Source organism: Quercus suber, unplaced genomic scaffold, assembly GCF_002906115.3.
Source record: "Quercus suber isolate HL8 unplaced genomic scaffold, Cork oak 2.0 scaffold_232, whole genome shotgun sequence".
NCBI lineage: Eukaryota > Viridiplantae > Streptophyta > Magnoliopsida > Fagales > Fagaceae > Quercus > Quercus suber.
The window spans coordinates 795,944-815,343 of NW_027069689.1; the positions used below are offsets into that span (position 1 = coordinate 795,944).

The following is a 19,400-nucleotide window of genomic DNA, read 5'->3' on the forward strand; positions in this document are numbered from 1 at the left end:
TTGGGTATATTTTTCCCAGACTTGAGCATAAATGGCTTGGAAAGAATCTCTCAAGGCTGATAAAGAGAATGGAAGTTGTTTTCCCCCTCCTTCAGGTTGGGTTAAGTACAACTTTGATGCAGTTGTTCAGTAAGATGAAAGTTATATTAGCAGTGATTTGTTATGTGCGCGCACACGCCTGCCAGAGTTGAAAAGATCATTGTTAAAGTCGACTCACTCACTGTGGTAAATTCCTTGAAGATTTACTCACTGCCAGAGTTGAAGAATTTGGACTACCCTTTCTCATGGTCTATCAATTCCATGAGTCAACACAATTTGTTTCACCTTATTGTTTTGATAGTAGACTTGTGTTTAGAGATAGTAATTTTGTGACCCTTAGTCCATTTGGTTGGAGATGAGGAAAAGTGGGAGAATAGAAAATTGTAGGATGATAGAAAAGTGGGAGGATAGAAAATATTTTAATTTCCCTCATTTTTGTTTGTTTGAGAGTGGAAGAGTAGAGGAATGGAAAAATTGAGTTTGTATAAATCTAATCATATACCCTTGTTAAAAATGATGTCCAATTAAAACAGAAAAGTGACAAACAAAACCACACGCGCACACACACACACAAAATCACCCAAATTTATTAAAAAAAATAAATATCATGTCTAGAAAAAAAAAAATCACATCTAGTTAAAATAACTAAATAAAAAAAAAACAAAAACAAAAAAACAAAACAAAGCACCATCATGCCCATGACCCCAAGAAATCAAAAGAAAAAAAAAGTAAGAAGCAACGTCACATGAAAGAAAAGAAAGGAAGAGCCGATGCTCCAAGGAAAGCAAAAGCTTGAAAAAAAACAAACAAAAAGAAAATGAGATGAAACCCATGTACAATTGCACATTGGCATTTTTGTCAATCAAGTAAATCAGACTCTTCACCTTAGTTTTCTCTTCATTTTGAGAAGAAAACATTTTAGTAGGCTCAGGGAGAAAACTCCGGCCCCATCACATTTTTTTGCCTCCCCCTCCAACCAAACATCCACTAAAATTTATTTTTCTCTTTTCTCTACTTTTCTCTCTTAAATTATCCATCCTCCCTGAAATCCTTCCAAACAAACATAGGGTTAATCTTGCTAAAATGGACTTATAGTTGTAATTGGGTTGAGCCCAATTAGGGGATGATAGAGCTGGGCTAGTCCCACCCTCTTTTTGTTTTAACAAATGACAATTTAGCACCAAAAACTAACATAAAAATGGCTAAACATCCACATACAAAGTACAAACCCACTTGTGGCTGCAAGCCCAGACAAATAGAATTGTTGCCTGTGGCTGATAATTGGAAAACGTGGTGATCAGTGATGAGCTTGTTTTGGAATTGGAATTAATCTGTCTAAACTCTCAAACCCAAAAAATGAAAAGAAAAAAAAATGTCTTTGCCATCGAACAAATGATGACAACCATGAATTTTAGGGTTGGTCAGTACATGAAGGTTAAGGTTAGGAGACAAGTTGCATCCAAATGTACAAGAAGGCGTGCCAATGTGGTCCACATATATATTGCATGGAAGATATAGTTTGCGGCTCCATTCTTTTTTGGCGTTTGGTCCTTTGTCCCCACAGTATCTGATTGTTGTACAGTTCAACATGAAGAAATCCTAGTAAAAGAGGACAATCCAAGTTTGCAACTCAATTTACAAAGCTGAATGTAATTGCTATACAAAATTATTGAAAACCCAACTCATTAGTTTTTTAATATATTAGGCAAGGGCTTTCTATTTCACTCAAAACCAATTTACTCCAAACGATGTTTTGAAGATAATGGGGCTGAAATAAAAATAAAATAAGATTTGTATACAAGTTATCCAAAGAGTGATGGGTTATTTAATTAGGGGGATTGACAAACACCACTCAAATTCAGATTGAATGAGGAAACAAATCTAGTAAAACAAACTTAAAATCAAGTTGTCATTGTTGTGACTGGTTCACATTTCAATCACCATAATAGACTATGTTAGCACTTAGCAAATTTGGTGCTTTTGCTTATGAGGTAAAAAATGCTAAAATCCAAAAACTTGCATTAGATCTCAACCATCCATATTTCCTTTGAAAACATTTAGCAAATTAGGAAACTCAATAATTGGGACAACTATACTATAAAATGTATGATTAAATTGAATCTGAGTTAGTTATTACCATGCATTTAAAAAAAATGATTGGTAACACAACACAACACTAGTACTATATTCTCCAATATACAAAATCATGCTCCTCATTCTTTAAAAGATCTGAACTGCTCAGTTGTCAAATAATGGAGAATCATATTCTTGGTAAAAATCATCGTCGAAATAACCCCTACCTATCAAACTTTCTTATAAAAGTCTCAAGGAAAAACATGTGCATGGCAATGCTCATTGCCTAATTAGCTAGGAATCTTATTTCTTTAGAATGATAGGGTGTTCCATTTTATGTTCCACTAATCTCATGCCACTTTTTTTTCCCTCTTATAAAGTATCCAAAGTTTATAAAGTAAAAAAAAATAGGAAAAAAAAAAATCTAACATATGACCATATATGAAACATTTGTCCGTACTAGTAGGCCTTCACTTAAAAGTCCAAAGACTTCAAACCCAACCACAAAAGGAGAATCTTTTTTTATAAGATAGACAAATAAGCAAATAATAACAACCCCGAATAAAAATATAAAAATATATGTGCTGTGTTCTATTATTATTATTATTTTGAATAAAATTTATGTGTAGATGCAATATTTTAAGTTTCTCAATTAAATTCAAACACTTAAGTGAATTGAATTTAATTATGATAAGACACAACAATATTTTTTGTATTTTATTGGTTAATATATTTATGTATTTGAATTTAATTAAATAACTTAGTTTACTCCGCCACACCTAACATCTTATATCTAAGTTTTATCAATAAAATTTACCTTCTTTTTCCTTTTCTTTTTCTTTTTTTTTCTTGAGAAGAACCTTCTTTTTCCTAATATAGTAAAAGTCGATTTTTTTTTTTTTTTTTCTGTTGAGGAAAAGTAGAAGTTAAAATCATATGCTTATATTAGCATAGTAAACATTTAAATTTGGGCATGTTTGGTAAGTGAGTTCAAATTCACATTTTCATATTTAAAACAGCATTACACACATTTTTACCTACACATATTTTAAAAAATAACAAACAATAATTCTCAAATTACTCTACCAAACCGAACCTTTCATATAGAGTTTTACCAATAACATTTACTTTTTTTTCCTAATATAGTAAAAGTTGAAATTTTTTTTTTTTTTGGGAAAAGTAAAAGTTAAAATGATATGCTTATATTGGCATAGTAAACACTCCAAAACCGAGCCTTTAGCAGAGATTTAAGTTGAACACAAGCACTATAAAACATAAGATAGTAATTAAGAGTTCAAATTCGAAAAGGAACTCGAAAAACACACGAACACAAGAACAACCGCAATACCGGTAACAGTGAATCTTGAAAAAACAAAAGCCATAAAACGTCAGCCAAGGAAAAATAAAATTCCTCTTAAATTTAGCAAAGACTCATTCCTTCATTCATTCCCTACCATCCAATCCTTCAAAAAAAAAGAAAAAAAAAAAGCACCACTTTTTACGTACCACCCAGATACAGATTCTCCATTACAATCCTCTCCTTTCTCTTTCTATCTCTATCTCTTTTAGATCTGCTCCAGGTTGTTTTTTTCTTTTCTTTTCTTTTTTTTGTTGCTTTTTAGCTTTGCATAGTCACAGCCCACACACCCTCTTTACCACACTTGGTCGCTTTTGACCTCTTTTATATAAATATACACACACACACACACACACACAGCTGTTAAGTGTGAGTGTAGTTTGCATTCTGGGCTTGCCTCTTATCTCTCTGTGGGCACTTGGTGACTTCATTCAGATCAAAAAAGGTGAGTTGGGTTTTGATTTTCATGTCTATTTGTTCTGTTTTTGTATGATATTTCATGAGTTTGGTCTCTCTTTTTTGGTGTTTCATTTTTTCATGGTATGTTGGTGATTGCTTCTTGGTATGTCTTAAGTCTTTTTTTTTTTTGGATTCAATTGTTGGTTCTTTCTTGGTATGTTGGATGTTCATATGGGTGTTTATATTTTGTTTTGATATGGTCAGCTGGATAAGTAAAACGTTGGCAAGTCAATGTTTTGATGTAGTGGTCAGATTTTGAGGGCAATTTACATGTGGGGATTGCTTCTTGGTACGTCTAAGTTTATATTTGGATTGAATTGTTGATTTTTTTCATGGTAGTTGGTGATTGATTCTTGGTACATCTTAAGTCTTTTTTTTTTTTTTTGGTATTCAATTGTTGGTTCTTTCTTGGTATGTTCGTTGTTCATATGGGTGTTTATATTTTGTTTTGATATGGTCAGCTGGATGAGTAAACGTTGGCAAGTCAATGTTTTGATGTAGTGGTCAGATTTTGGGGCAATTTACATTTGGGGATTGCTTCTTGGTACGTCTAAGTTTGTATTTGGATTGAATTGTTGATTTGTTTTGATATGGTCAGCTAGATGAATAAAACGTTGCCAAGTCAATGTTTTGATGTACTGGTTCAGATTTTGAAGGCAAATTACATGTGGGGATTGCTTCTTTGTATGTCTTAAGTTTATTTTTGGTATGTTGATTTTTTTCATGGTATGGTGGTGATTGCTTCTTGGTACGTCTTAAGTCTTTTTTTTGGATTCAATTGTTGGTTCTTTCATGGTATATTGGTGGTTCATATGGGTGTTTATATTTTGTTTGGATATGGTCAGTTAGATGAGTAAAACGATGCCAAGTCAATGTTTTGATGTAGTGGTTCAGATTTTGAAGGCAATTTACATGTGGGGATTGCTTCTTTGTATGTCTAGTTTATTTTTGGATTGAATTGTTGATTCTTTCATGGTATGTTGTTGGTTCATATGGGTGTTTATATTTTGTTGGAATTAATCAGCTAGATGAATAAAATGTTGCCAAGTCAACTTTTTGATGTTGTGGTTCAGATTTTGAAGGCAAACCCATATGGGGATTGCTTCTTGGTATGTCTGAGTTTCTTTTTGGATTGAATCGTTGATTCTTTCTTGTTATGTTGGTGGTTCATATGGGTGTTTATATTTTGTTTGGAAATAGTCAGCTAGATGCGTAAAATGTTGCCAAGTCAATGTTTTGATGTATTGGTGCTGATATTGAAAGCAAAACCATATAGGAATTGCTTCTTGGTATGACTAAGTTCTTATTTATTTTTCATTTTCAATTTTGTGTCCAAATCTCTTTAATTAGCTCATTTGAATCTCTCTCTTTCTCTTGTGGTGCCTATGGATTTAGTGTGTTAGTTAGTACTTAGCATTCATACTGAACTTTGAGATTTGTATTTGTGTGTTTTAAGTGGAGCAAGAGAGAGGTCCTGTAATAGATTCTTTAGTACAAACGCACATAAATAGAAGTTTCGTATATTTTCTCTATCTCACTTTTTCTTTTCTAGCCAAGAGGTGCTTTTTTGTTAGTTTCATTATGCTTGAATTGTAAGCAAGTAGCCCCTAGACACATATAACAGAAATATGATTACATGTTTGAATATGAATTACATTCACATATGGGATTAGTACAGATTAAAACATAAGGTCTGTCTATAACTGGTCTTGGATTTTACCCAAGCCTTCTTTTTTGTTCCAATATTGTAACAGAGGAATTCCACAACCATGCACTAAAACTTAAATGGGAGATTCATAATCTAATACAAATATTAGAAACTTGTGCAATGTCTGCATCCAGGCTCATGGTTGGTTACTTCTACTTGTATAAATTCATCTGGTTTCTTCTCAAACCTGAATGTAAAGACCTTTGATCTTGATTTTGTGACTACCATTTGATTGCAATATTCAAGGTTCAGCTAATCTATCACTTGCAAATCTTATAATGATATGAGAAAGAACGTACCTATAAACGTTTGAGAATCTTTACTTATAAGTCCAAAATCATAGCAATTCCACAATTTTAAAATTTTCTTTAAAGCACATTAATATTCATAAGAATCTTCATTTGTGTGTATCAAATTTCAATGACATAATAACCTGGAAGCCAAATTTCCTGATGTAAGCTTTCTTCCATGTATACACTAAGTTTTAGGACCAGTTTGTATGATGAATTTTCATTTCAGCCATCTAAACTGAAATTTTTCCTTGCGTGTTATCTGCACTTTAATTTTCCTTGCCTTCCAAACCTTATTTCTAGCTGTTTGTCTTACCTGAATATCATTTATTTTTATTTTACCATTTATCACTGTGGCCAAAACAAGTCTAGTTTCTAAGAATCCTATTTAAAGTTGGAGAGTTTTGTTTTCTTTGGCCAGGAAAAAGAAAAAAGAATTGGAGACGTTGAATTATACTTCCACATAAAATAAAGGAAAACAAATGTATCTCTCTCTCTCACACACACATGAACACGCCAGCATCTTCTATATTGGTCTGTCAAAGAGAAATTTGGATTTTTAAGTGCTTTGCTTATTAATTTGTCTTATTTGATTTCTAAGTGTTTATCTGAACAGCAGTACATTCTACATTTCTTATGGTCTTTCTAAAAAGTAAAGAATGTATACTAAGTGTCATTGTCAGGAAGTTCTGCTTGGGTATTTTCCCAAGCAGACAAATGAAGCACTATCATGTAAGGATCCTTTGTAGCGGTAAAGCTCCATTATTTTCCCACCAACTTCTTAGCAACCAACTAAACACATTAATGGATTCCTAAGATGTTCGTGATAATCCATGCCCAGTAGATACTATTAAATATTTAATAACAGTTGACAGCCTTAGCTACCTTCAACTGTTTCTTCTTAAATGATAGGTACTCAACTATGCATGTTATGGTTCCACAGAACTAACTTGTAAACTAGGTCATTTTATTACAGTTTTCTAAAATATTAACAATGCAGTGTTTTACTGTTTCAGCCAAAAATCATGTGGAGAGAAACTATGATTAAACCTGAAGGAGAACTAAAAGTAAGTTTTGGTTATCAATGCAATGGAAACAGAGGTAGCTCTTTTGAGGTTTCCAGTGGATATGAAATCCTACCTGAAATCCGAAAGAACAGCAGCTTCTCCTGCTTGTCTGGTGCTGCCTTGAGTGCAAATGCTACACTGGCAAACACAAATATTTGCAAAGGTTTGATAGGAGCAGAAATACTTCCTAGTTTGGACTCCCCTAATTCATTTCGAAAGGTTCCCTCTTCACCAAACCTTTCTAGGTTAGATATATTATCTTCTTCTCTTCAGAGTAGCATGTCAAATTTAAGTTGCAGTCCTTCCCCTCCAAGTGATAATGATTCTTATCTGTCAAAACCTATGAGCGCTCCTTCAAGAAGTGAAGGTTTTCTTAATGCTATGGAAGTACAAGTGGCAGGTGGGGCTGCTGGTGAAGACAGGGTTCAGGCTGTTTGTTCTGAAGAAAATGGGTGGCTCTTTTGTGCAATCTATGATGGCTTTAATGGAAGAGATGCAGCTGATTTTCTGGCTGGGACATTGTATGAGACTATCATGTTATACTTTAAATTACTAGGTTGTGAATCAAAGCAGGATTTCTCAAGAGCCTCTGATAGTTTGTATTTGGATCGGTGTTGCCAATATATTCTAGACGATAGTACTACTATTTATGAGGAAAAGCTTACATCAAGAATTCATAATAACAAGGATTCATGTTTTGACCATATCAACAAGAATGGCTCATCTGCTAAAGAAGAATTGTCATCTGACTCAATTCAGCATGGAGTACTTGATAGCTTCCAACGTGCTCTTAGTCAGGCTGAGAATGATTTTTTATACATGGTCGAGCAAGAAATGGAGGACCGTCCTGATTTGGTTTCAGTAGGATCTTGTGTTTTAGTTGTGCTTCTTCATGGGAATGATTTGTATACACTCAATTTAGGTGACAGCAGATCTGTATTGGCAACATATGGTAAAGGTGATGAAATGAGTGGGAATGAGAGACTGAAAGCTATCCAGCTCACCGATAGTCACACTGTTGACAATGAGGTTGAAAAAACTCAACTTCTGCATGATCATCCTGATGACCCAATGACCATTGTAGCTGGAAAAGTGAAAGGAAAATTGAAGGTCACTCGTGCTTTTGGAGTTGGTTACTTAAAAAAGGTAGGTTTTTGTTTTCTTTTTCTTTTTTATATTTTATATTTGGTAAACATAGAAATTATTTTATTTGTGCTTGGCAAATCCATCCGGCAACAACGTTGCATCACATCACATCTTAGTCGTACAGAGTTCTTTATATATGAAAGTTACAAGGCAAAGATATGTGAAGGCTGCTTCTTGCCTTCTTGGCAAAGAAAGTGGAAGGACCATCTCATACTATGATAGTCTTGAGCAGCCACCACCGATCTAGGGGACTGCTTGGAGCTTTCACCCCATTCCCCACATTATTATATCCCTAGATCCTTTCCCTCAATAACAGCATTACTACCTAATGAACCAGAGATCCATTTAAAATTGAGAACCTGAACTCCAAAATCACTTCCTATTACTATAAAAAGGATTATGGAACTTATTGACACAGAGCATTTCTACAAGAGACCCAACCTACTTGTTTCTGGGAGTCTACTGTAGTCTGTTACTCAAGTTCTGTAGTCTGTTACTCAAGTTATAGACATAGTTAATATATAAAGGGAGAATTCTCTCTGCCATGTCCAAAATGTCTTCTTTATCTGCTATGTTCAAAATTTCTTTCTCTAATTTCATGTGGGATAAAATTGTCTCAATATGAAAAATGTGACTGCTCTCCATCTTGCTCATATAGCAATTTAACAAAAAAAATTAGCCTAATGTTTCATCTGAGTGGAAACACCAAAAAGGACAAGAGATATGCCTAGGTAATATAATGTGTTATATAAATTCATCTGTGCTCACAGGAAATATACTTCTATCCTTCATGAAATGTTGATTAGTCTGTGTTTTTTCCTTGCAGAAAAAATTGAATGATGCACTGATGGGTATCCTTCGAGTTCGGAACCTTATTAGCCCTCCATATATATCTACTCAACCATCACTGAATGTACATAGAATTTCAAAATCTGATTGCTTTGTTATAGTTGGGAGTGATGGTTTGTTTGACTTCTTCAGCAATGATGAGGCAGTAAAGCTTGTCCATTCTTATATCTTGAGCAACCCTTCTGGTGATCCAGCGAAGTTTTTATTGGAGCAGCTTATAGAGAGAGCTGCTGACTGTGCAGGTAAACCTTTAATTTATCTTCATGCAAAAACTTAATCGTCATTTCATTTGAATTGTGAACGGTTTATTTGTTGTGAAATTTCCTCTTCTCAGTATATAAGATATTTCTTTCTTGTTAATTAAATCATTCAGAGTTAAATGTTGCAATATTGTACTTTGATTTTACTCATGATTTGTTTCTTTTAGGTGTAATGCATCCTTAGTGGAATTGTTCCTGTTTAACATTGTACAAATATTTTAAATTTTCCATACTACGAATTCTTGTAACCTTTAAGTGTATTGAAATAGCAAGTTACCTTCTTTAGAAATTATGTATATCTACTTTTAATGCAACTTACAGTGATAAGATTATGCTCTGAATCAATGAACAATTGTATTTATTTAAGTCACTTAGAATTAAAGTAACTGAAACCATTGGAATCAGAAAACCTCAGTTATTAATTCTAATTATACCAGGAAGTGAACTAACAACACAATAATAGCAATTCACTCGAACACAACCCTGCTGCTTTAGAAATAGGTACTTTAGGATAGTCACCAAAAGTAGTTATTGCTACAGAGGATATTTAAAATTGGAATTAAAAGATACGTTAATCAGTTTTTGTAGCTCATTTTTCTGTCAGAAGAACTATGTTTCTTGAATATAATCCAGTCTACAAGTTACTAAGCATGAATTTGACTGCTGCAGGTTTCACTTTGGAAGAATTAATGAATATTCCAGCTGGTAGGAGGAGGAAATATCACGATGATGTAACTGTGATTGTGATCATGCTTGGAACAAACCAGCGAACCTCAAAAGCATCAACTTGCATGTGAGTTTTGAAATGGCCATCTTCTATCCTGCAATAGTCTGTCCTGTAGTACTCATTGGAAAAAAAAAAAAAAAAATCTTGTGATACTATGCCCAGTAATTTCTACATTATAGCTTCCAAATTGTATATATGATTACAGAAACACTTGTTCTTGAGTGTAGAAAAGTTTGTTATTACTGCATTCTTGTATGGCACTCACAAATTGCACGAGTGTCTTTTGTCTGTATATAAGCAATGTTAGCATTATTTTCCTTGGTACTGGAAATTTTATATGGTGAGAAACTTGGCAAAGGAGGTTAATAAATTGCTTGAATCGAGTTGTTGAAAAAAATTGTCAACAAAATGGCCTAGTGTCCCATGTGGAGCAATAGCTTCCATTAGACAAACTAAAGCTAAATATGCAATCTACCTGCTTTTTTCTGAGAATCTCTTTTTTCCCCCTAATGAATGGTCCTGCAATCTTAATGCGACCTCCCTTTTTACATCAATATAATCCCACTTGTTTCTTCTCTCTTCATCCTTTTTAGCTTATTCGCCCCTAGGCTTGTGAGAATGGAGCTACTGTTTACACAAGCTTAGGGAGTGTTTGGTAGAGTAGTTTGAAAATTGTTGTTTGTAGTTTTTTAAAATACGTGTGTGTGAAAAAGTGTATTAAAATGCGTGAAATGCTGTTTAAAAACTAAAAAATGTTGTTTGAAAACACAAACCAAACAGGCCCTTATTCTTTTTGTGCTTTTTGCTCCTCATTTGAGTGGTTTTCCTTAAGAGTTCAGGTCCACCAGCATATATGTACACTTCATTATCATGGTAGGAGGTTGCGAATCTTCTTCTTCTTCTTCTTGAGTCATTGACCAACACAATTATTGGAATTCCTCCAGCCTTTTACATAGCAATCCAAAAAAGATTTTACGTTTGAGAATAGGGTTGTTTGAAAAACTATCTAAAAAAAAATTATACCTTGAAAAATACGTATTACCAAACAAACGTTAATCATTACTTATTCAATTGTCATGTTAATTGTTTTATTTATCTGTGTCATGATTTAATGCACATAGATGATCTTATAAATCGTCATATATATAATGAATTGAAAAAGATTTTCTTAAACCAGTTTGAAAGAGCTGTGTGTGTCATTGTTGGCCCTTCCTTTTTAAGAAACACAGGACACTCTTTCACTTGTTTTTACCTGGGTGCATACAAGATTCCAAAGAGAACAAGTTCACCAGTAAGGTAATGTACCAATGTCTTTGCACCACCAGCAGTGTGGCCCACGAATCAAATTTTGAAGCGCCAAAATGGGTGGCCTTAATTGAACAATGACTATGAGCACTGGCAAACAAAAAGTGCTCTTTCTTTCATAGATATTTATCAATCATATCACATTCTAAAAACAGGGTCCACAATACTTTCATCATCATTTTACTGTACATCCTCGTGACGTTTTGTCTCATCTGCTAAATGCTTAATTTCATTTTCAGGCGGTAGTAATAGTAAATAATATGCTAAAAATGTAAAATTCACCTTTGAGTTTTTTTCAAATTTCATTTCAATCTTTAATTTTGTTTTTTATTATTTCTGTCATCTAACTTTTAAATTTATTCAATTAAGAATTTTTCATCAATTTTTGTTATATATTGTGGTTAATTTTTCAATTTTATAAAAATTTTTTCAAATTTTTAAATTAAAAAAATTTAATTAATGATTGAAAAATATTTTCTAGATTTTTTTTTTCAAAAATTTTTAACAAAAGTTAACGGAAATGCCTTAATTGAATAAATCTGAAACTTAGAGGACTGAAATGAACGAAAGTAAAGTTAGAGTACTGAAATAAAATTTAAAGAAAGTTAAAAAGTTAGTTTTGCATTTTAGCCTAAATAATATTTTTATATAAAAAAAATATATCAAAATACATAAATACCTGCATCAAAGAATAAACAAATTTGGTCGTAAGGTTCTCTTTTGACCTGAGCCTCGAAATGTCAAATGCTGTTGGATTATTTTGGTTGACCATACTCTTCCAACGGAATCAAAGGATAAAGAATAGTCTTTATTAGGTTTGGGGCTTGTCTGATCCACTCTTTTCTTTCTCTTTATAAATTATCCTTTAAATATATAGTGTCCAAATGAACAAAACCTCTTGTGAGTATTCTATTCTATACCAAAGAAAGTGAACTTGAATGATAAAAAAATTCCTCATGTTGATGACAATAACTACTAAGACACTACCATCCTATACTATACTCTACACAATGATTCGAATTTAAGGGTATGTTTGGTTGAGATGAAAATAGAGAGGAAGGAAAATATGGTAGAAATAACATTTTCTCTTGTTTGATTCAGGAAAGAAAACAAGAGAGACAAAAAATGGAGAGGAAAATAATCTCTTCGGGTCTACATTTTTTTGTCCTTCCAATTTGGGAGGAAAACTAAAGAGAAAATATGCTAAATGATGTAATTTACACAAATACCCTCACTTTATTACACTCACCTACTCATCTCCCTTTCCCACTACACTCACGTAACAATGGTTAGATAAAATTTTTTTTTTTTTTTTAAATGTCTTCCCAGTTAATGCATAATCAATTTTTGTTGCCCATAAATTTAAAATTATATATAATAATAAAGAAAACTAATATAAATATATATGTATTTGTGTTAATTTTTATATTATTTAATAAGTGTAAATATATTTATTTCTTATATATTATATAAGAAGGATATAATAGTCAATTTATATAAACTACATTTTCCATCCTTCTCTTTTTCTCTTCAACCAAACAAAAAAAGTTTTTCACCCTTCCACTTTTCCACCCCTCCAACCAAACACACATGAGGAAAAATCAAATCTTTTCTATCTTCTCACTTTTCAATCATCCCATTAATTTTCTATTTTTCCATTTTTCTGCTCTCCAACCAAACGGGCCCTAAAGGTATTGCCTTGGACGCATAGTTTGACCTCAATGAATAAAGAGAAAGAAGTATTATTGTATAGATAGCTCTTGCCAGTTGCCACTGCAACTACAATAATTAGTTTGTTTTGTTTCGAATCTAAACTGCCAGAAGCTTGTGTCAGTGTTATACTTATACTACCTACAAAACCATGGTTTTATTAATCATCACAGATTAAGTCAAAATTCATTTCTTTTCAAAGTCAATTATACGGGTAACCTCCCCACAAGTAATGCATTAGGCATATCGTCTCTATTTGAGCATCCTACAAGTTTTGCTTCTTGTGTTAATGTATTCTTATGTGAAATAAGTTACTGAGAGCTTTCCTCGAGTTCCGCAAATACAACAATAAAGTTTTAGTCCCAAATTTAAGGGTCAACATCTTAAATTTTGCACATATCAAACATAACACCATAGACATTTTTACTTTGTTCTTAATCAATTTTTTGGAAGAAGAAAATGACTATGAGCACTGGCAAACAAAAAGTGCTCTTTCTTTCATAGATATTTATCAATCATATCACATTCTAAAAACAGGGTCCACAATACTTTCATCATCATTTTACTGTACATCCTCGTGACATTTTGTCTCATATGCTAAATGCTTAAAGTAGTAGTAAATTTCATTTTAATCTTTTAATCTTGTTTTTTATTATTTCATCATCTAACTTTCAAGTGTATTTAATTAAGAATTTTTTATCAATTTTTGTTATATGTTGTGGTTAATTTTTCAAAATTTTAAATTAAAAAAATTCAATTAATGATTGAAAAATATTTTCTAGATTTTTTTTTTCAAAAATTTTTAACAAAAGTTAACGGAAATGCCTTAATTGAATAAATCTGAAACTTAGAGGACTGAAATGAACGAAAGCAAAGTTAAAGTACTGAAATGAAATTTAAAGAAAGTTAAAAGGTCAGTTTTGCATTTTAGCCTAAATAATATCTTCATATAAAATATATATATATATATCAAAATACATAAATACCTGCATCAAAGAATAAACAAATTTGGTCGTAAGGTTCTCTTTTGACCTGAGGCTCGAAATGTCAAATGCTGTTGGATTATTTTGGTTGACCATACTCTTCCAAGTTCCAATGGAATCAAAGGATAAAGAATAGTCTTTAATAGGTTTGGGGCTTGTCTGATCCATTCTTTTCTTTCTCTGTATAAATTATCCTTTAAATATATAGTGTCCAAATGAACAAAACCTCTTGTGAGTATTCTATTCTATACCAAAGAAAGTGAACTTGAATGATAAAAAAATTCCTCATGTTGATGACAATAACTAATAAGACACTACCATCCTATACTATACTCTACACAATGATTCGAATTTAAGGGTATGTTTGGTTGGAGTGAAAACAGAAAGGAAGGAAAATATGGTAGAAAATAACATTTTCTCTTGTTTGATTCAGGAGAGAAAACAAGAAAGACAGAAAATGGAGAGAAAAATAATCTCTTCGAGTCTACATTTTTTTGTCCTTCCAATTTGGGAGGAAAACTAAAGAGAAAATATGCTGAATGATATAATTTACACAAATACCGTCACTTTATTACACTCATCTACTCATCTTCCTTTCCCACTACACTCACATAACAATGGTTAGATAAAGTTTTTTTTTTATTTTTTTTTTTTTTTTTTGGAAAATGTCTTCCCAGCTAATACATAATCAATTTTTGTTGCCCATAAATTTAAAATTATATATAATAATAAAGAAAACTAATATAAATATATATGTATTTGTGTTAATCTTTATATTATTTAATAAGTGTAAATATATTTATTTCTTATATATTATATAACAAGGATATAATAGTCAATTTATATAAACTACATTTTCCATCCTCCTCTCTTTCTCTTCAACCAAACAAAAAAAGTTTTCCACCCTTCCATTTTTCCACCCTCCAACCAAACACACATGAGAGAAAGTCAAATCTTTTCTATCCTCTCACTTTTCACTCATCCCACTAGTTTTCTATTCTTTCATTTTTCTGCTCTCCAACCAATCGGATCCTAAAGGTATTGTCTTGGACGCTTAGTTTGACCTCAATGAATAAAGAGAAAGAAGAATTATTGTATAGATAGCTCTTGCCAGTTGCCACTGCAACTACAATAATTAGTTTGTTTTGTTTCGAATCTAGACTGCCAGAAGCTTGTGTCAGTGTTATACTTATACTACCTATAAAACCATGGTTTTTTTTATCATCACAGATTAAGTCAAAATTCATTTCTTTTCAAAGTCAATTATACGGGTAACCTCCCCACAAGTAATGCATTAGGCATATCGTCTCTATTTGAGCATCCTACAAGTTTTGCTTCTTGTGTTAATGTATTCTTATGTGAAATAAGTTACAGAGAGCTTTCCTCGAGTTCCGCAAATACAACAATAAAGTTTTAGTCCCAAATTTAAGGATCAACGTCTTAAATTTTGCACATATCAAACATAACACCATAGACATTTTTACTTTGTTCTTAATCAATTTTTTGGAAGAAGAAAAGGAAAAATCATATTCTCAAAACACATAAAACAATGGCATTATTCATCTTAGTAAATCCATTATATGTTAAACGCATCTAAATCTCACATTGCAACTTGAATTAGATTATATAAGTGTATATTAGGTTGATTTGGGCTATATAAACAATTATAATGAGTTATACTCAAATGTGGTTACTCAAATCCAGGAGATTTCAGCTTTTCATATTACAAGAAGTCAACAAACTAGCCCTAAGCACAAGTTACAAAGACTAAACAAACTAGAGTTGAATGCTACAAAATACATCAAACACCCATTGTAATAAGCCCTTAACAAAAACCCCATAACCTGCACTCTAATAAACTCTGTCCCTAACAAAAGGAGTCCCAAAAAGAAAAGCTAGGCTGATCATCATTCATCACATGATGGAGCACCCATTGGCATTTTCATCACTGAAAATCTCAAAGGAATCGAACGGTGTTGCATGCACTGGATTCATCTCATGGTGAGTTCCCGCATACGTGTACGGTGATGATGGAACATAATAGGAGGGACCAAAGCTTCGGCTAGGATGTACCCTATTGTAACTTGCAACATACACCAGGTGAGGGTACCCTTGTAGTGGGTACTGAGATAATGGCTGACGTGCAGGGATGAGATTCACCGGGCCCACACCATGGCTCATCTCCAAATCATGATTTTGAGATCCAGTGGATGCAGGTGTATCAAGGAATTGTGCACCCAAACCACTACTTTCATTATTACCTTTTTGCCCTTTCCTTTTCTTCTTTTTACCACCACCTTTTGCTGCAGCAGTACCACTAGCACCACCAGCACCACCACCATCACCAACCTCACTTTCACTTGCCTTCTGGTCCACACCACCGGCGGGACACTTTTCCGGCGACTTCCCGCCACTTTCACTTCCATTCTTTTTAGGCTTTTCCTCAACTTTCTCACATGGGTTCTCATTTTTTTGGTCACTGCAATCAATGCCACTTTCTGGGACATTTTCTTTGTCCTTGTTCTTTGCTTTCCCGGACTTTTTCTCTTTTCCGGCGAGATTTTCCGGCCACATCTCGGCGTGTTTGCCAGTTTTAACTAGCTTCTTGATCAGGGTCTCAACGGCAACATTTCCTGTAACTGTGACTTTGTTTTGCTGTGAATCAAAGCTTGTGGTAAAAACACCTGCACATGGCAAAAAAGAAAGTACAATAAAGGTTGGAACTTTGAAACAGTGTTTGGTTGCTGAGAATTTTATGTAAACAAAGTACAAATAAACACATAAAAAAAAGGTTTGGGATTTGAGTGTTTACGTAGTTCTACTTTTTCTAAGCATATATTCAAATGAAAAAAGGGTTTTCATTTTTTTTTTCTTGGTTTTTATTAGTACCATCAATGCTTTGTAGAACTTTCCTGACTTTCCTCTTGCAACCGTCACAGTGGAGAGAAACTTTCAAAATCCATGTCTGAAAAAACAAAAGCAAACTTAATGAGCTTTTAAAATGACAGAGCAGTGGCAATAGAAGAAGAATAATAATAAGAAGTGGGGGTTTGTGTTTTAAATTTTTAATGTACCTGGTATTGAAGTGCTTCTGAGGGTTCTTGAGTGGATTTTGTAGCCATTAGAGGAAGAGAGGTTTAGGTTTGAGAGACTGAAGGAGGTGAAGAAACTTGAAAGAGAGTAGAATAGTGTTAAAGAGAGGAAGGAATGAATGTGAGAGAATATTTGAGAAGGGAAGATAAGGCCAAGTCTATGCCTTTGTACTCCATAGTACCTCAATAGTTCAATTGAACCAAGTGTGCAGGAACGATAACTATCAAAGGATAAAGTGAAAATGACAATAACACCTTGCTGCCTACTTTTGCAATAAATGAGTGTAATAAATAAAACAAAACAAGGGCTTCTACCTTTCTTCATTTTATTTCCTAAGAAAAACATGTTTTGATTACCTTTATTTTCACCTGTTCCTACCTCAAAAAAGAAATTATATATATATATATATATCAACTTGAACTTAAATGAACTGATTAACATTTAAACTTCTACTCATTTTGTCGATCAACTTGAGTGGAACATCACTAGTTACACTACCCTAATATATTTTGTAGAGATAAGTTGCATTTAGTGTAATTTTTAATTGTCAATGTTAACTATTTGATATATTTAGAGTAATACTAGAAACATAAACTATTTTATAATATTTTTTAAAATTATTGATATCACAAATTTTTATTAGTTTTCATTTGAGCCCACTATTAATATTATCTTTTTACTTACTAATAATCATTTACCATATTAACAATTTGTAAAAAAATTTATAAAAAAATTTGTAATTGTAACATTTTTCATATATTTATATTGGATATTTTTTATAATAAATTCATAGGGGATTACATTTTTTTATTTTTAATATTTATAGTCAAGGAATTTATTAATCGAATAGTTAATAAATATAATTAACATCAATGTATAAATATGTTAGGAACCAAAAAAAAAAAGTGTAATTCTACATTGAAACTTTGAAATATTAATCTAATAACAGATTATTAAGTGATGTACATTAATGATAAAATAAATTACATAACTCTTAATTTCATTTTCATCAAACTGTATTTCAAATTCTACTCCAAAAATTTTATACTTGCTCAAAATTTGAGTTAGTTGTGCAATTAATGGTTTTTGACATTTTCAGAAGGAAGCTCCATTTCCCCCAATACCTATATTAATATATTTCCCTAAATGCAGCAAGAAAGATATTGACAAGACAAAAGAGTAGACAACACAATACTGTACGTTAATAATCCCATTATTTTGTCGCAAATAATAAATAAACATTTCAATAGTTGGTAATGGATTAAATGTTGGAATTAATTAATTGTGAACAAAAATGAAAACACCAAGCCCAAAACGGTGTGGTTTGAAATTTTCACCGGGAAAAGGAATATCCTCTTTTCGCGTAAAATATTACATTTGAAATTGAATTGAGCCCGCCAAAAGCCCATAATCAAAACTGAAGCAAGTGGGCTTCGCCCATAAAATCATTTTAGGGCCATTCAATTGTTACAAACAGGTTGAATCTGTAAAATGATTTGATGGGCCAATTAGGGTCGTAGCCCGTTTGACATTTTTATTGACTTCATAAAATTTGTAAAAATAAATTTGTAAATATACATATATATATATATAATAATAATAAAATAATATAGTGGTTCTAGTTAACTCAACTATCAACTGATAAAGTTTATGATGGTTGTATAAAAAATTTGAGATTTAATTTCCACCTATACCAAAAACTAATTGGTGTCTTGATCTGATGATAGTACTATACGTTGAAACTCTCTCAAAAAAAATATAAATATATATACATATATTCATTTTAAATTTGAAATATATTCAAAATTGAAGATAAGTTTAATCCTTATTTATTTAATAAGATTTAACACTGCTGACTAAATAAATCAAATGAAAATATATTTATAACACATTCAAATTGGTCAAATTCAATAATGATAATACATGATATATGTATATATATATATATATGCCAAAATAATACTAATTTCTTTCCTATTATATTCATCATCTTATGTAATCAATCTCCATTCTATAATTTAAGTCAATATTATCATCATTTTCATCATATTGCAAAATCATTTCTTCATTAACACCTTCATCATCTCCAACATTTACTATATCTTATTCATCTATTTAATAGTTTTTTTCTTTATATTTCTTTTTAGTATTCTAGTTTCTTGGACTTATAACAATATTAATATATGTGTGTGTGTGTTGTCATTTAATAATTTATTTGCAGTATATATAAGAAATTTACCGATATAAAAGTGAAATGTCAACTTTATTGCTGAAATTTTGTAGGAAAGAGAAGAAATAAAACTCAAGACCATGTCATTTTTGGGTTTAGCTTAC

The 19,400-nt window shown here is 32.0% G+C and overlaps 2 protein-coding genes across 2 annotated transcripts; one reads left to right on the forward strand and one right to left on the reverse strand.

Annotated features, from left to right (window-relative positions):
- Positions 1 to 3,412: 3,412 nt before the first annotated feature.
- On the forward strand, positions 3,413 to 10,354 carry LOC111988457 (probable protein phosphatase 2C 40). The gene is made up of 4 exons (XM_024020257.2): positions 3,413 to 3,914; positions 6,943 to 8,139; positions 8,966 to 9,230; positions 9,918 to 10,354. The coding sequence occupies exons 2-4, from the start codon at positions 6,952 to 6,954 to the stop codon at positions 10,043 to 10,045; spliced, it is 1,581 nt and encodes a 526-aa protein (XP_023876025.1). The 5' UTR covers positions 3,413 to 3,914; positions 6,943 to 6,951; the 3' UTR covers positions 10,046 to 10,354.
- A 5,309-nt stretch (positions 10,355 to 15,663) lies between these two features.
- Positions 15,664 to 17,623, reverse strand: LOC111988461 (heavy metal-associated isoprenylated plant protein 35). The gene is made up of 3 exons (XM_024020262.2): positions 17,048 to 17,623; positions 16,863 to 16,938; positions 15,664 to 16,657 (listed from the first exon to the last, which is right to left on the reverse strand). Exons 1-3 carry the CDS (start codon positions 17,093 to 17,095, stop codon positions 15,888 to 15,890), a joined length of 894 nt encoding a protein of 297 aa, XP_023876030.2. The 5' UTR covers positions 17,096 to 17,623; the 3' UTR covers positions 15,664 to 15,887.
- Between the last annotated feature and the right edge of the window lie 1,777 nt (positions 17,624 to 19,400).